The 17,054-nt window shown below is 35.4% G+C and overlaps 1 protein-coding gene across 2 annotated transcripts; it reads right to left on the bottom strand.

Annotated features, from left to right (window-relative positions):
- Positions 1–1,935: 1,935 nt before the first annotated feature.
- LOC147382921 (uncharacterized) lies at positions 1,936–10,132 on the bottom strand. 2 transcript variants are annotated; one of them, XM_086427996.1, is made up of 6 exons: positions 9,334–10,132; positions 8,654–8,864; positions 4,947–5,040; positions 4,650–4,815; positions 4,130–4,241; positions 1,936–3,993 (listed from the first exon to the last, which is right to left on the bottom strand). In XM_086427996.1, exons 1-4 carry the CDS (start codon positions 9,352–9,354, stop codon positions 4,788–4,790), a joined length of 354 nt encoding a protein of 117 aa, XP_086284122.1. In that variant the 5' UTR covers positions 9,355–10,132; the 3' UTR covers positions 1,936–3,993; positions 4,130–4,241; positions 4,650–4,787. The 2 variants fall into 2 exon arrangements, with proteins under 2 accessions (XP_086284122.1, XP_086284121.1); XM_086427995.1 differs by having other exon boundaries at positions 1,936–4,241.
- Positions 10,133–17,054: the final 6,922 nt, after the last annotated feature.

The raw sequence follows: 17,054 nt of genomic DNA on the forward strand, positions 1-17,054 counted from the left end.
TTGATCTTGGTGATAACTATTTCACGGGTATGATCCCCTCTGAAATTGGAAATCTCTTACAACTCCGTATTCTCCGCCTTGCCATCAATTCACTAACAGGTACTCTTCATCAACTCAACTTTTCCTCGGGCTTCCCCAATCTCACCAGCCTAACCCTCTACTACAACCAATTGTCTGGAGAAATCCCATCTCAAATTGGGTCTCTTTCAAAACTTATTTTTCTTAAATTGAGCAGCAACAAGTTCTCAGGTATGATCCCTTCTGAGCTTAGTAATTTACAAAACCTACAGTACCTCTATCTTGGTCATAACCAAATAACAGGCTGTATTCCAGTGGACCTCTTTATTAGTCTTAAGAATCTCCAATTCCTTCGCCTGGGAAATAATTCATTGGAAGGACCGATTCCATTAGAAATCAAGTATCTTACCAAACTTCAAATACTTTCCTTGGGAAGGAACAGGCTCAATGGTAAGATACCCCACGAAATTGGCCTCCTCACTAACCTCACATACCTTGATTTATCTGATAACCCGTTTACTTGTGGGCCCATACCATCTTGGATAGGTAACCTTAGGATGCTTGAGACCCTATATCTCTCGAATACAAGCTTAAATTCCAGCATTCCCAATGAGCTTGGATCTTGCACCAACCTTTCTTATCTTGACCTGTCATTTAACGACCTCTCTGGTGAAATCCATCCATATTTTCTATCCAATTGGACCCAACTCTATTCTTTGTTCTTGTCTAATAATAGATTATCAGGGCACATACCAACTGAGATTGGAATGCTATCAAATTTAAAATATTTGGATTTGTCCACAAACAATCTAAGTGGGCAAATACCAAAGGAACTTGGCAAGTGCAATTGGCTAACATTCTTGAAACTCAGTGATAATGAATTAATTGGAGAAATTCCTGAAACTATTTGCAATTTGAGTTATCTTGAAATCCTTCAAGGTTCTCAAAATCAATTGGAAGGACCTGTGCCAAGATGTTTAGGTAGTTGCAAGTACCTAAAAGTTCTGGACCTTGGAAGCAACAAGTTAAATGATACATTTCCATTTTGGATGGAGACATTGCCTTTGTTGCAGGTCCTTGTATTGGGATCCAACAAATTCTATGGTCCCATTGAACGTCCTCAAACCAATCATGGTTTTCAAATGTTGCATGTTATAGATCTTTCTTCCAATGGATTTATGGGATCTTTGCCCACAAAATATTTCCAAAGTTGGAAGTTGATGATGATGGTCAATGAGTCTCTGCCAAAATATGTTGGAGATGCCTACTATAAAATCTCAGTGATACTCGCGATCAAAGGATGTGATAGGGTACTAGATAGCATCTTGACCATCTTCACGTCAATCGATTTCTCTAACAATCAATTCCAAGGCAGAATTCCCGTAGTGATAGGGGACCTCAAATATCTTCATCTATTGAATTTCTCTCATAATAACCTCATTGGTCCCATCCCATCATCGGTAGGGAATTTAACACAATTGGAATCATTGGATCTCTCACAAAACAAGCTCTCTGGAGAGATTCCTCAGCAACTAATTTGCCTTACATTCCTTGAAGTAATGAATCTCGGGCATAATCAACTTGTGGGAAGCATACCACAAGGCAAACAATTTGATACATTTTCAAATACTTCTTATGAAGATAATGCAGGATTATGTGGGCCTCCACTATCAAGGCAATGCAAAGACATATATGCGAGTTCTCCACCAACAGCATTCCAACAACATGAGGTTTCAATGTCCACAAGTGACTTTGATTGGAAATCTATGATGATCGGATACGGATGTGGGACAGTAATTGGTGTTTCAATTGGATATATTACTTTCTGGAAGGAAAATGGATGGCTCACAAGGACTTTTGAAAGGAAACGGCGCAATCGAGGGAAAAGGTTGAAGAGAAGACATAGACTTCAGTGAAATGGAAGATAAAGAAATGTAATAAAAAGAACTAGCTTTTGTTCAATTTAACAGTGTTTGCAAGGCTTATTTCAAAATTTTCATAAGATGTTGTAGTTGGTAACATTTGTTAATAAAGCAAGTTGTCTCTTTGCTTCTAATCTAATATTACTCACCGAAAGAATGCAAAAAAAATATATATGATAGAAAACCATGGCATGAGCTTGACTAGATCTTATTATGAACTTTTAACTCCATAAATATTGGGTGGTAACAAACTTTTAAGATATATTGTAGTATAACCTAGTCAAGCATATTGAAAACCATAATGTATACTACTCGCATCTCGTACTGTAGATTTCATTGATCAAGACTCATTGTTTCAAGTGTTAAGAGTGTCTTCTAACTCAAGTCAATCCCATCCAGAGCAACTGAGTTGCAAAGACAATTTGAGTGCTCCTTATCTCATAAATCATTTTTTTTTTATCGATAAGTCAGGGGAATAGAGGGCCCCTCATTTTTATTTACTGAGAAGTGTAGAGGAATATCTTTTGGTGTCGCTTATACTAAACCATGATGGTGTTTTAAGCAATCATATAGTGGGTTAAGAGCTAAGGAGGGATTTAGAGAGAGATTTTACTAACTGGGTTGTTAATTTATCGCCCAAAAGTTACGTGATATTTAGAAAAAAGTCCCTATGGTAGATGGCGTGATTTTTGGTTTGTATGATTATTAATGCTATGCAAAGGACCTAGGAACCAACTCATCCCTTGAAGCTCAAATTTTCCAATTTCCTAAGTACTAAATCTTAATGTCTAAACTCTCCAAAAAATTAACTAGTATGAGATGCAAATCATGTTATTTTGTTAAGCAATCCATTGGACTGTGGAATGAATTTCAGATAGTCATGTAATTAAAAGAATACACTAATTATTTCCTAATAAATCTTATAATTTTCCATTCAGATCGTTACAAAACTGCCCATGATTGTCATCTACACATTACAATTTAGGGGGAAAGGATAGATGCATTCTCCTACACTCTTTTTCAGGGAAACCATTGCTTTCCTTTGGTTTTCTTACCATTTGCTGCAGACTTTAATCTCTAAAAACCTGAATGGGTGATTGACGTGTGTCCCTTAAAAATAAAAATCTTTCTAAATATCACGATCGTAACCGTGAGATCAAAATGTTCTTAGTCAAGATAGCATCCCCTGAAACTAACACCAGATCCTCAAGGTATCCCTTGTACACAAATAAGGCTCCCTATCAACATTCCTCAAGAGGACATTAGTTTCAGCCCTCTATATAGTCAACATTTTTCAAGTTTAAAGCACATTACCAGGAAGGCATCACTCACTACAATTGCATTGCATTGTAGGATCCTCAACAAAGCCTCCGTAAAGACCATTGCAAGCAACTCGTGGACGCTATGTACAGTGACCCAAGTTGAGGAAACCAAGAAAATGATAAAAAATGAGTCCGATATTAGTCACAATGTTTATACCAAGTACAATGTTGGTCCAAGTGCACACACTCTTCATCAAACAAGGTACCACCCTGGACAGAAGCATGAGTCACCATTTTTCGATTCCACGCGCAGGTCTCACAGCATTTGTGACTCTCTCTATGTTAATAAGCCTCGTAATCTATGACCGATACTTTGTGCTAGTAACAAGACGATACACAAAAAATCCAAGAGGAATCTCTTTGTTACAAAGTATGGGAATTGGCCCAGTCATGCATGTAATTATAATGGCCGTCACCGGCTTAGCTGAGATGATGAGACTTAATGTCGCAATGGATAACAATATCATCAGTAAAAATGACACCGTGCCTCTTACTATTTTCATAGTTCTCTCTCAATTTTTTATGGGTATGGCTGATACGTTTGTGGAATTCATGAAGATTGAATCCTTCTATGGTCAAGCACCCAAGGGTATGAAAAGTCTTGGGACTTCTTATTTCTTTTTCCTTTTTTTGCTTTGGCGGGTTGTACGTACCATCTCACCCGGCATATGTACAGCAGTTAAATAGCCACCTTTTTTGTGGAGGGGCATATAAAGAATTGAAGTCATGACCTAGAGAGCAAACCCAGTCAGTCTTGGATATTTCCTTGGTAGTTTTCTTCTAAAAACTGTTTCTGATAATGCGAAGAAGAACCCATGATCTGTACTACAACATAATGGAAGTGTGAATTATGCACACGGGGGTTACCTTATCCATAATTCTAAGTCTACCATATTTAGGCCCATAGTGACAGCCATGAACATCAAGGCCAACTTCATAAGGCTCTTCGTATGCATAGCTTCCATGCATGCTTTTATCCCTGCCAGCAAAAACTCAAGTTGCATAAATACACAAAGGACAATTAACAAAGCATTTGAATCTTTAATGCCGATTAAATGGTCAATTCTTGTCATAAAAGATTAAATACACAATTTTGAAATAAGAATAACAGATTCAATTATCCCTTATTGTTCCATCTTTTAGTTTCTCAACCGGGATTGGTTGGTGTTGCTAAAGTACTACACATGTTTAGAAAAGCCAATGAAACAAAATATATCTGTCCACTAGAAATATCAGGATAGAAAGGTTTGATGAAAAATGCAAGCAACAATGACCAAGATCAAGTCCATGGCATCAAAAATGCCGATCGTTGGATATATATAAAAACTATTATAACACAACAAGTGGGAGGTGCAGGCACCAGAAAAAAAAAAAGAAGAGAGCTTACAGTCAATTTTCAAAACCCATCTCCCATTCAAGATGGCCATAAGAACTTTCAATGTCCTGCTGAAAGCACCTATCTCATCAGTGGCTGCAATCACATGGGTGATGTTTGGCCTCCATATTTTGGAGATAGTTGCACCATTTATTTTTGCAAACTTGGCCAACAAATTCTGCACACACACCACGCACAAAAAAATCTCCATGTAAAAAAATGAACCATTTTCTATATAACTGTTTGTAGACACAAGTGGAGTTAATGAACAATAAACAGATGCAGCACTTCACGTTAAATAGAGTATACCTTCTCTGCGGAAGAAAGAGCAGATCCACAGAGAACCCATTCATTAACTGTATTAGATGATGCTTCCCAGACCTTGTTGGATCATGGGCTAGCTCTGGCAAAACAATAATAATACAACCAAGTATAAGGCTTCAGAAGAAATTTTCCTTCAATATAACACCACCAGAAGATTTGTAAGAAAACACATCAAAGATACAATATATTACTGGAAAGGAAACACATCAATTGTGTACCTCTGAACAAATACACTTATTTATTTTTTCATTTCAAAGAGGGAAGGATAACTTTTGAGATGGGTCAATTCAGCTGAATCTTCGAGAAAAACTATCCAAGTTATCTTTTCTCTTCACTTACAAGTGTGATAGGAGTAACTAACATTAACACCAGGAAAAAAAAATTGGGCCTGTTAAATAAGTCTATGTGTCCTTTTTAGTCTTTTCCTCTACTTAGATTATGTAATACCTTTAAAGCGTAATTAGGGCTAATTAATCAAGACTGGTTTTCTTCTCTCAATTTTAACTTGGTATCAGAGCCTCTCTCTCTACCTCCATCGACCCTACAAATTCTATCGACTTACTCTTCCTTAAATCAACACTCTACACCTCTCGTCTTCAATACATATCACCCTTACGGGGGTTCTTTGTCGCTACACACCCTAATCACATCATGTGATAGGGAGTTGAGAACTGTTCGGGGCCTGCGATCAAGCTGTACTCACAACAATGATGTTGTTTAGGGCCTGCGACACCCAAGGTGACTGTATCTGAGCCTTGCGACACCCAAGATGGCTGATTTACTGAAGATCAAGCCCTGCGACACCTAAGGTGGCTGTCTTTGAGCCTTGCGACACCCAAGGTGGCTGGTTATAGTGCGACCACCAGTTAAGGCAACTTACACAATCCCACCAGCAATCCCATGGTGGCTGTCTTTGAGCCTTGCGACCTCAAATCTCTTATGCTGTTGAATTTCTCTCATAATAACCTCACTGATCACATCCCATCATCGGTAGGGAATTTAGCACAACTGGAGTCATTGGATCTCTCACAAAACAAGCTCTCTGCAGAGATTCCTCAGCAACTAATTTGCCTTACATTCCTTGCAGTAATGAATCTCCAGCATAATCAACTTGTAGGGAGCATACCACAAGGTAATCAGTTTAACACATTTTCAAATACTTCGTATGAAGATAACCTGAGATTATGTGGGTTTCCATTATCAAGGCAAGGCAAAGACATATATGTGATTTCTCCACCCACAACATAACAACAACATGAGGTTTCAATGTCCACAAGTGACTTCGATTGGAAATCTATGATGATCGGATATGGATGTGGGATGGTAATTGGTGTTTCAATCAGATATATTACTTTCTGGAAGGAAAATGGATGACTCACAAGGACTTTTGAAAGGAAACAACGCAGTCGAGGCAAAAGGTTGAAGAGAATAAATAGACTCCAGTGAAATGGAAGATGAAGAAATGTAATAAAAAGAACTAGCTATTGTTCAATTTAACATTGTCAGCAAGGTTTATTTCAAAATTTTCATAAGATGTTGTAGTTGGTAACATTTGTTAATAAAGCAAGTTGTCTCTTTGCTTCTAATCTAATATTACCCACAAAAAGAATGAAAAAAAAAAAAATATGATAGAAAACCATGGCATGAGCTTGACTAGAAGATCTTATTAAGAACTTTGACTCCATAAATATTGGGTGGTAAGAAACTTTTAAGATACATTGTAGTATAATCTTGTCAAGCATATCGAAAACCATAGCGTGTACTACTCACATCTCATGTTGTAGATTTCATTGATCAAGACTCATTCTTTTTAGAGTTAGTGTCTTCTAACAAAAGTTCTGTTGTTTCTTTGATTAAGGGTTTTAAGTCAATCCCATCCAGAGCAACTGAGATGCAAAGACAATTTGAGTGCTCCTTATCTCATATATCATTTTTTTTTATCGATAAGTCGGGGGAATAGAGGGCCCCTCATTTGTGTAGAGGAATATCTTTTGGTGTCTCTTGTACTAAACCATGACGGTGTTTTAAGAAATCATATAGTGGGTAGAGAGCTAAGGAGGGATTTTGAGAGAGAGAGAGAGAGATTTTACTAACTGGGTTGTTAATTTATCACCCAAAAGTTACGTGGTATTTAGAAAGAAGTCCCTACAGTAGATGGGGGTGATTTTTGGTTTGTAAGATTATTAATGCTATGCAAAGGACCTAGAAACCAACTCATCACTTGAAGCTCAAATTTTCCAATTTCCTAAGTACTAAAGCTTAATGTCTAAACTGTACAAAAAATTAACTAGTATGAGATGCAGATCATGTTATTTTGTTAAGCAATCCATTGGATTGTGGAATGAATTTCAGAAAGTCATGTAATTAATAGAATATACTAATTATTTCCTAATAAATCTTATAATTTTCCATCAAGATCATTACAAAACTGGGCATGATTGTCAACTACACAAGTATGAAAAATCCAGTTAGCCGTACAAAACAGGCGCATGTTTCAAGTAGACTTTTTCTGCAAAACCCATTAATGCCAAGTTTCCAAACAGATCATAAGAAAAAATATCCAATGGGTAGTCTTATAAAAGAAAAATGCGAGAGCAAACAATGAGCATCCTTGAGCAACAAAAATTTCCAAGCATAAAAAATGTTAAACAAGAAATGTGGACAAATTACCAAAGGTAATTAAGTAAATGACAACTGTGGGGAAAAAAAGTGATGCTCATAGCTTCATATATTAACAAAGAATTGAAAGGTTAGAACATGGAGAAGCTTGTCATATGATAAATAGGAAGCCTCAGAAACATCAGATTACAAAAGTATTGACTAAATTAAACAATGCCTTAGTGTTATTGATAGTTTAATACTCTTCAGAATGCTTTTCTTCCGTAATTTACATCTCATGTAAGTGATTGTATGGAGGTCAGAGTTTCAATGAGACCACCAAATTGGTGGTTAATAACATCCAGTATTTTAAAAAAAAAAAAAAAGGCTTATTTACCAACAAGGACAAACCATAATGAACTTAAATCTATGTGGTCAAACTGTAATGAGAAGACTTAGAAGGCATTACATCCACAAAGTTCTCACAAGAAATATACTACCTAAGAACAAGTCTAAACATTAGGTGCATTGCAAACATAGAACAAATTTTCAATAGAATAAATGTCACAATTAGAAAATAAACGAACATGTTCACCGCTACGATCATTTATGTCATCATCCGAATCCTTAGTTTCACCAAAGGATGGAGGGCTATCAAGTGATGTTTGCGTCACTTGATTCAAATCTATTCCCTGATTTTGATCCTCATTGTGATGTTTATCTTTTGACCAAAGAATCGATGATGATGGTGGAATTTGTTCATCAACTAAACCTTCTTCTTTGCTTCCCATTTTTCCAAATTCTCTGACCTCTCCACTCTCTCTTAGCATACAAGATCTCATGGGCCTTTCAAGTTCTGATGGACGAAGAGAAACCTGAACTCGTTTATTTCCAGTTGCCCCAATCATTTCATTGATTAATTATCATCCTTATCTATCTTTTCCGAAGCCAAGCATTGGTTTGAAGCTTTTGTTTTTCTCACATCTACAAAAATGATTACAATATGAGAGAGGAAACAAATCACCCAATGTAACTCAAATTTACAGTAATTTTAAAAGGAAAACTTCCACATAAGAGCAGAAAAAGGAGAATACCAAGAAGATCAGCTTGAGAGAGATTAGCGGAAAAAGTGGCATCCATACTTTTGTAGATGCTCACCATATTTTCCATGTGAGGGCTGATCTCAAATCTACAAAACCCAAAAGTAATGTGATCAAGTTTGAGATTAAATCTACCTTGATTGACATAAGATGATTTACAGATTGGACAATCTGATCGAAATCCTTTGAGTCCAGAATGCATGAACTGCATACAATTTCAAAGACCCAGATCAAATTAAAACACATAGAAACCTAACATCGAACTACCCAAGTTAAGATCAAATAATTTCAAACACCCAGACCAAATTAGAGCACAAACAAACTTAAAATCAACTAACCACTAAAAAAAGCCCAAATTGAGATTGAACATTTTCATTGACCAAGGTCAAATTAAAACACAAAGAAACATAAATCAAACTAATCACCAAAATAATAAATAATAATAAAAAACCCACATTTAGAACAAGCAATTTCAATGACTTATATCAAATTAAAACACAAAGAAGCATAACACCGACTACCCACTTAAAAGAAATAAAAATAAATAACAAACTGAGATCGGAAAATTTCAAAGACCCAGATTAAATTAAAACACAAAGAAGTATAACATGGACGAGCCACTAAAAACCCCAAATTGAGATCAAACAATTAAAAAATAAATAAATATATAATGCCTGCAGAATATATGATTGCATGGAAGCAACATTAGTTGATTGAGCAGGTTCAAGCTGCAACAGCAATAACAAAGATGAAACAGAGTATCAAAGAAATGAACTAAACCATGGAAACCCTACATTCAATCAAAGAAGTTGAAAGAAACGAACCATAAGGACATTTGAGTTCCAAACCCATTTTCTGCAAATGGAGGACCCAAGGATTGATGAATCGAGTATGTTTTGCTGACTCCGCCATGACCTCAATCACAGAAGCAAACCAAGGAGGAGGAGAAGAACCAGACCCTCTCTCTCTATCTCTCTCTTTCTACAATTGGGTTTTGAGTAATGCTGGGGTGACACGTGTCATACACTGTGATTCTCACAGTTCTGACGTGGCACAGTATCCACATTACCCACTTAATGAGTCAGTTGCCACGTCAAAAGGAAAACCTAACGTCTTCTCCTCTTATCTCATTACTCCATTAATATATGTTGATATGTTTTCTTCCAAGAGACTAAGACTGAAACTTAAAATTCAGAAAAAGCCATTAAAGTTCTTAAAAAACCACCTCCGATGAAGATTCTATGGATTTAGTGAAAGAGCACGAAAGGTGGCTGTATAGATCAACCACCTTCCTAATGTTGCTGTTAAGCTCTCTAATTAGACCCACATTTTGGCTGAGATTATTGGGTATCTTCAACTCATGATTCTGATTAATTTCATTGATTAACAATCTATTTTGATCCAAGATGTTTTGGACTTGGCCAAAGTTCTTTTGGAGTGTTTGCAAGATCTTGTTGTCTACTTAAGTACTATTGTCAAGATCTGGAAATGTGTCTCCAATCATATTCAGTCAAAATTTAATAAAATTAAAGCCAACCCAGTATTAGAAAAGAAAAAAAAAATTGAAAATGAGAGAAAACATAACAAACATACCAGGAGATGAGATTTGCTAAAAAAAATTGATTTTTAATGGATATAATCACCCTATCTTACTGTTTTATACACTTTAAGGAAAATCCACTAAAAGATCAAGACAAATGTCCCATGAAAGCCCAATCATGGCTTCTCATAGAAAGATAAGGTGGGACAAATATGGGTTTTTTTTTTTTTCTTTCAAGAAGATCCAATTTTCCAAAACAGAAAAAAGAAAAAGAAAAAAAGAGAACTTATTTATAATCTAAAGCCCTGTTTGTTTTTTTTTTTTCTTTTATGAAGAATCTCAAACAAGGGAGAGGGGGGGGGGAGGCCTGTTTTTTTTTTTTTTCTTTTATGAAGAATCTCAAAACAAGGGAGAGGGGGGGGGGGGGGGGGAGGCCTGTTTTTTTTTTTTTTCTTTTATGAAGAATCTCAAAACAAGGGAGAGGGGAATAGTGCAAAAGAAAAAAGAGAAAAGCAAATTAAGAGAAAACCCATTTATCTAGTAGTTTGTTTGGCGGACAAGGAATTGAATTTATGTGGAAACCAGAAGTATGAATCTTAAGCAATAGTTTTTAATAACTGTGGAGGTCATTTTTGTGATTGACCTCGAGATCTAATTTTTAACAAGATCATTTTTCAATAAATCATAGAAATCATGAAAAAATAACGAAAAAGAGAAAGAATACAAAAAGATTTTTTACGTGGTTCGGTAAACGTGCCTACATCCAGCCGTTTCACTATAGATCTCAGATTTACATAGTCTTCTCTCCCCCTCTCCATCTTTCCTCCTCATCTCCTTTTTTTACAATGGCCTCAAGGTTCTTAAATAGAGACACCCTAATTAGAGTCTTAATCATAATTAATTACAATTAGCCACATTATTCGTTATTCAAAATAACAATTACATAAAAAAGGAGAAGAATCCTTTTAAATTAGGATTCTTTTTCAATAAACTAGAATATTTTTCAAATAATACCAAGTGTCTGCCTCGAGATATGTGTTTACGGTGTAGATGAACAATTTAGATGAAAAACGATTTTATCCCTTCACACAAATGACTTTTTCTACAATTTTGTTTAAGTTTCAGTCTTAGTCTCTTAGAAGAAAACATCAACATATATTAATGGAGTAATGCTGAGAGAAGAAGAGAAGACGTTAGGTAGGCGTTTGGATAGGACTCCTTGGCTACTTCTGACTCTTGCGGGGAGTTAGAAGTCGTTTGGATGCGTTTGTATGAACTACTCCCTCGAAGAGTTACTCCGCGCAAGAGTAAGAAATTACTCTTTATGAAGAAGTCAAGAAAATCTATTTCTCAAAACTCTTCTTGCGGGGAGTCAAAATCTAACGGTTCGTTTTACCAAAATACCCCTAACTTTATTAATTTTCTATGAAAATATTTATAATTCATTTGCCCTTAAATCAAACAAAAGAAACATTTATTAATATTAAATTATTTTTTTTAATTTTGAGTATAATGGATTTAAACACATTATATTAATATTTAATATTTAAAATATTATATTATATTATATTAATATTTATAGTTAAACACATTATATTAATATTTAATATTTAAAATATTATATTAATATTTATTATATTATATTATATTAATATTTATAGTTAAAATGTCAAAAATAATATAGTTTGAAGGCATATTATGACACTAAAAGACAGTCTGTCAATTTTTTTTTAAAATTTTGAGTATAATGGATTTAAACACATTATATTAATATTTAATATTTAAAATATTATATTATATTATAATAATATTTATTATATTATATTATATTAATATTTATAGTTAAAATGTAAAAAACAATATAATTTGAAGGCATATTATGACACTAAAAGACAGTCTGTCAATTTTTTGTTTTTAAATATTATGTCATATTATGTCAAAAACAGTCAGTATGGTTCCCAAACAGACTTCCAGCACAAAAGTACTTCTGCCAGTACTTCATAGAGTTGATTGCCAAACGCCATTTCTGCACAGAATTACTTTTCCAGCTCCTCCATAGAGTACTTCAGCTTCTGTTCTTTGGAAGAGTAGTTCTGCTCCTGGTATCCAAACAGGCCCTAGGTTTTCCTTTCTATTTTTTTTTTAATAACAAAAATGACGTGGCAGCTGACTCATTAAGTGAGTGACATGGAAAATGTGCCACGTCAGAACTGTGAGAATCACAGTGTATGGCCTGTGTCACCCCAGCATTACTCTTGGGGAATTTTATTATCCTTTCATTTCCAATTTCCAAAGCCAAACGTGGGAATTGAAAGAGCCGTTCTTTTCCATTGGAATTTTAACAGTGCTAATGTCATTTATGGCAAACCGTTTTTGCCATAATAATAATCCGATCCGACCAGACGGATCAACTAGACTCTACTGTTCGATCTTGAGGACAATATTTATCTGGAAATACTGTATTAGTTTTCGAGTTGTGTTGTATTGACTTCAAGTTGGAACCTCATATTGCACTTCTTGACATGAAAGCTAATAAGAGTCATAGATGCGAATCTCTAGGAGTTTATATTAAGAATTCAATACTAATCTCTAAGAAATCGTTATTTGTCCAATCACATGTAGTTTGACACTCAATTACTAACATCATTGTATCTTATAAAAATTTTAGAATAATATTGATGTGACCTCAAGATTGGACCTCACGTCACACACCTTGACATGAAAGTGCATGAGAATCATAAATTTTCTTCTCAAGATATGAGTAAACAAATATTTATGAGTCCCATCCACTTTCACGTCAAGATATGCAATACGAGATTCTAAAAGTCACTCCAGCACGACTCAAAATTTTACCTTATCAATTTTGGTGGAGTATTTGAATTGTGCGCACGTTCTTTGCCCACGTGGTTACTAATTCATTGCTAATTTTGCTTTGGTCGTGTTAAACTGTGCACCTAAATGTATTATAGTATAAAAGGAAAATTATTAAATTAAGATAAAATATTTTTATATTTAAAAAAAAAAATTTTAATTTTTCAAAAATTATAAAAAACGAATTAAGTTGATAGACAGTCTAACGTTTTAGTAACTCACTGACTGTCCAATGTTTTAATGTCGTAAAATACATTACTTTACCAAAAATGCCCTTTCATTTATTAAAATGTTGGACTCCAAGGTTTTAATAACTTGGTTTAACACGCCAACAATTTATTCTCCTTTTAAAATTGCTAGACAAGTCAGTGAGTTGCCAAAATGTTGGACTGTCTAGCAACTTAATTCATTTTTGTAATTTTTGCAAAACTAGATATTTTTGCAAGTAATAAAATAAGTGAGTTGCTATTTCCACACCAATTTTTACTAACATCACACCAAGTATGTGCAATTATTTGGTGATTTATATAAGAATTGGTGTGGCATTAGTAGCTCTCTAAAATATTTAAATCTCTTTAGTAATTTTTCCTAGAATAAAACGTAAATATTTTTGAAAAAAACTTTTGTGTTGTTTTCAACCTTATTTTCCCTCTCACAAGGTGAACCAAGTGATAGAAGGTGACTGGTTATGTAATTAAAATGAATAAACAGCGGCACATTTGTAATTTCAACTTAGAAAATGGTCAAAACTTGCAAAACGTTGTTATAGTATCAAACATTTGTTTTAATTTCCTTCCCACTATAGATATAGAAAATGAGGGTATGTATGTCATTTTCAGCTAGTTTCTTAGAAAGAACTAGGTCAAGGAGTGTGGTATCTCAAACATTCACCTACGTCAAATCACTTCCCAAGATGTCATTTGTATATGAAATAGAAAATTAATTAATGAATGAATGTTTAGTTTTGGGAATGAAGAATTAATTATAATTATTAGGGTTAGTTATATAATTAAAATTAATAGTAATGTCTAATCAGAAAACAAGACAAGCAAAACGTTGTTGTGGGCGTGTGGTAAAAAATTAGACGTGTTGTCTATTCTATGACCCTCTTTTCCACATAAGACACACGTTGTTCTCTGTTTCGGTCTGTTTTCAATGTATTTGTATTATAAATATTAGATGGTTTTCCCTAAAATATATATATATATATATATTAGATGATTTTTATTTGATAATTACATAGATTAACAATTTGATAAATTTGGAGTCTAACTCAAAATCAATTGGCAATGAGTGGAGAGGCCCAAGAGCTTATAAGGAGAGAGACAAGCCAATGAGCGTCCAATGTGAGACTAAATTCAACCCGTCCCTGCATGTGTGGATCGGATTGGGTCAAAGCATGTGGAGATAGGGTGACACAATGAGTGTTCGATGTGGGACCAAGCTCAACAGCCCCCTGCATGTGTAGGTCAGATTGGGCCAAAGCACGTGGAGATATGAATTGGGTGACATGGAGGAGAAAAAGGCCAGTTCTGATACCATAATAAATTTGAGGGTTCAACTCAAAACCAATTGGCAAAGAGTGGAGAAGCACAAGAGCTTATAAGGAGAGAGAAAAGGCAATGAGTGTCCAATGTGGGACTAAACTCAACACAATTCAAATCGTTGATATTAAAGTTTGATCCACTCGTCCTAATCGACTTTTGACAACCGTTGAGACCAACGAGTCAAATCATGACGTTTTACAGGGGGGCCTTTAAGAAAGAAAGATTTTACTAACTGAATTGTCAAGATACAACCTCTAAATTCAAGGTGAATTTGGAAAGAAGCCCCTAAGTCCATTAAGTAATAAATAATGTTGAAGTGGTCTCAACCTGGAACCTCGTATCACACTTCTTGACGTGAAAACGTGAAAGTGTATGGGAACCATAGATACTTTTCATTGAGATACGAAAGAAAAACATCTTTGGTTCCTATTCACTTTCACGTCAAGAAGTGCGATATGAGGTTTCAGGCTGAGGTCACTCCAACACGACTTTTAAGTAATTTTTCTCAATTATTTTATCCACAACAGGTGAGATGGGTCCCAATGTTGGGTTTAAGAGGCAAATAAAAGATGAAGGAAGTCTACACAGTGAAAACCACTTGAAGAGACCGGAAAATATTCTTAAGAAGGTATATAATCTATGTATTTCCCCTTATAATATTGAACAATGATATTCTAATTAAACATTCTTCACTCGATCAATAATCAACTGATGTGGCATAGACACGAAATCATAAAATTATATTATGGAATTTTAAGTTGCATGAAGTGAATAAAATTATAGACAACATATTATAATACTCTTAAGGAGTTTATTGAGGACTTATTGGAGGAGATAATCTCTAAGAAGAATTACTCTCTACCCCCAAGCCTCTAACTAAGAAATTAAATAACTACATAGGAAAACATGAAAGTAAACTTGCAAATAGGAAAAATACTTGAAAGTAAATAGAGGAAGGAGAGTGATAGCAGGGAGATTAGATAGGGGATAATGAAGGGTTTAAATCCCACCTTGGTCTTCTTCTTATTGGATTTCTCTTCTAGAGATTTTGAGAAAATGGAAAAACTTAAAGAGATTTGGGAGAGATTTAGATAGAATTTTGGATCATCAAGTGATCCCCTCTATTTGCCTCGGAAGGGTCTCCAATTTATAGGATTTTGGGAGACCCTTGAGGATAAATTGGTCCTAAAACCTAGATTACCCAATATTCTTACAAAATCCTTAATGAAAAGAAATCAATTTATGGATTGAAGCAATCTCCTCGTTAGTGGTACAAGTAATTTGATTCCTTCATGCTAAAGTATAGGTTTTCCAAAAGTGATTATGATTGTTGTGTCTATATTCGGAAGCTTCGTGGAGGTGATTATATCTATCTTCTTTTGTATGTGGATGATATGCTTATTGCTTCATTGAGCAAGGTGGAGATAGGCTGAAATCTCAACTTGGTAAAGAGTTTGAGATGAAGGACATGGATGTTGCTAAGAAAATACTGGGTATGGAGATCAGAAGAGAGGGGTCAAACCAACAATTATTCTTAAGTCAGAAAGGCTACATTGAGCGGGTCATCGCAAGGTTCGGGATGCAAGATGCTAAGTCAGTGGTGACTCCATTAGCTCCACATTTCAGGCTCTCTAGTAAACAATCTCCCATTACAGTGGAAGAGAAGGCACACATGGAACGTGTACCTTATGCTAGTGTAGTTGGTAGTTTGATGTATGCCATGGTTTGTACACGTTTAGATATTTCACAAGCGATCAGTGTGGTCAGTAGGTTTATGGCGAATCCGGGGAAGACACATTGGGAAGCAGTGAAATGGGTCTTGAGGTACTTGAAGGGTACCATTGATACGGGTTTGTGTTTTGGTGGAGATACATGTCAAATTAGTGGGTTTGTTGACTCAGATTATGCAGGTGATCTAGACAGGCGACGGTCTACTACTGGTTATGTGTTTAGTATACATGGTGCTCCAGTTAGTTGGCGATCGATGTTACAGGCTACAGTGGCACTTTCTACTACAGAGGTCGAGTACATAGCCATGGCAGAGGGAGTGAAGGAAGCATTGTGGCTGTGGGGTATTTTAGATGATTTGGGGATTAAGCAGGATTGTGTGAACTTGTGGTGTAATAGTCAGAGTGCAATTCACTTGGCTAAGAATCAAGCTCATCATGCTCATACCAAGCATATCGACGTTAGGTATCATTTTGTGTGGGATGTTATAGAGGAAGGTGATGTTTTTCTCGTGATGGTGCATACAAATGGGAACCCCGTAGACATGTTAACCAAGGTGGTGACAGGTAGCAAGTTCTAACATTGCTTGGACAAGCTTCATATTGGCACATGTTGAGTTGCTCAAGAGGGCATGGCCCTTCGGGGCAGAGTTGGGGTGAGGTGGAGTCTATATGAAGAGATGGAAAGAAGTACGATGGCTTGATCCCAG

This window comes from Akebia trifoliata, chromosome 16 (assembly GCF_017979445.1).
Source record: "Akebia trifoliata isolate Shusen 1 chromosome 16, ASM1797944v1, whole genome shotgun sequence".
NCBI classification, from domain to species: domain Eukaryota; kingdom Viridiplantae; phylum Streptophyta; class Magnoliopsida; order Ranunculales; family Lardizabalaceae; genus Akebia; species Akebia trifoliata.

Excerpts from the sequence above, each read along its gene's own strand:
- LOC147382921 (XM_086427996.1), bottom strand. The coding sequence starts at position 9,354 with ATGCAATCATATATTCTGCAG. Across the intron at positions 8,865-9,333 it reads TGCAATCATATATTCTGCAG|TTCATGCATTCTGGACTCAA; the intron begins GCATTATATATT and ends AATTGTATGCAG. Across the intron at positions 4,816-4,946 it reads CTCTTTCTTCCGCAGAGAAG|AATTTGTTGGCCAAGTTTGC; the intron begins GTATACTCTATT and ends GTGTGTGTGCAG.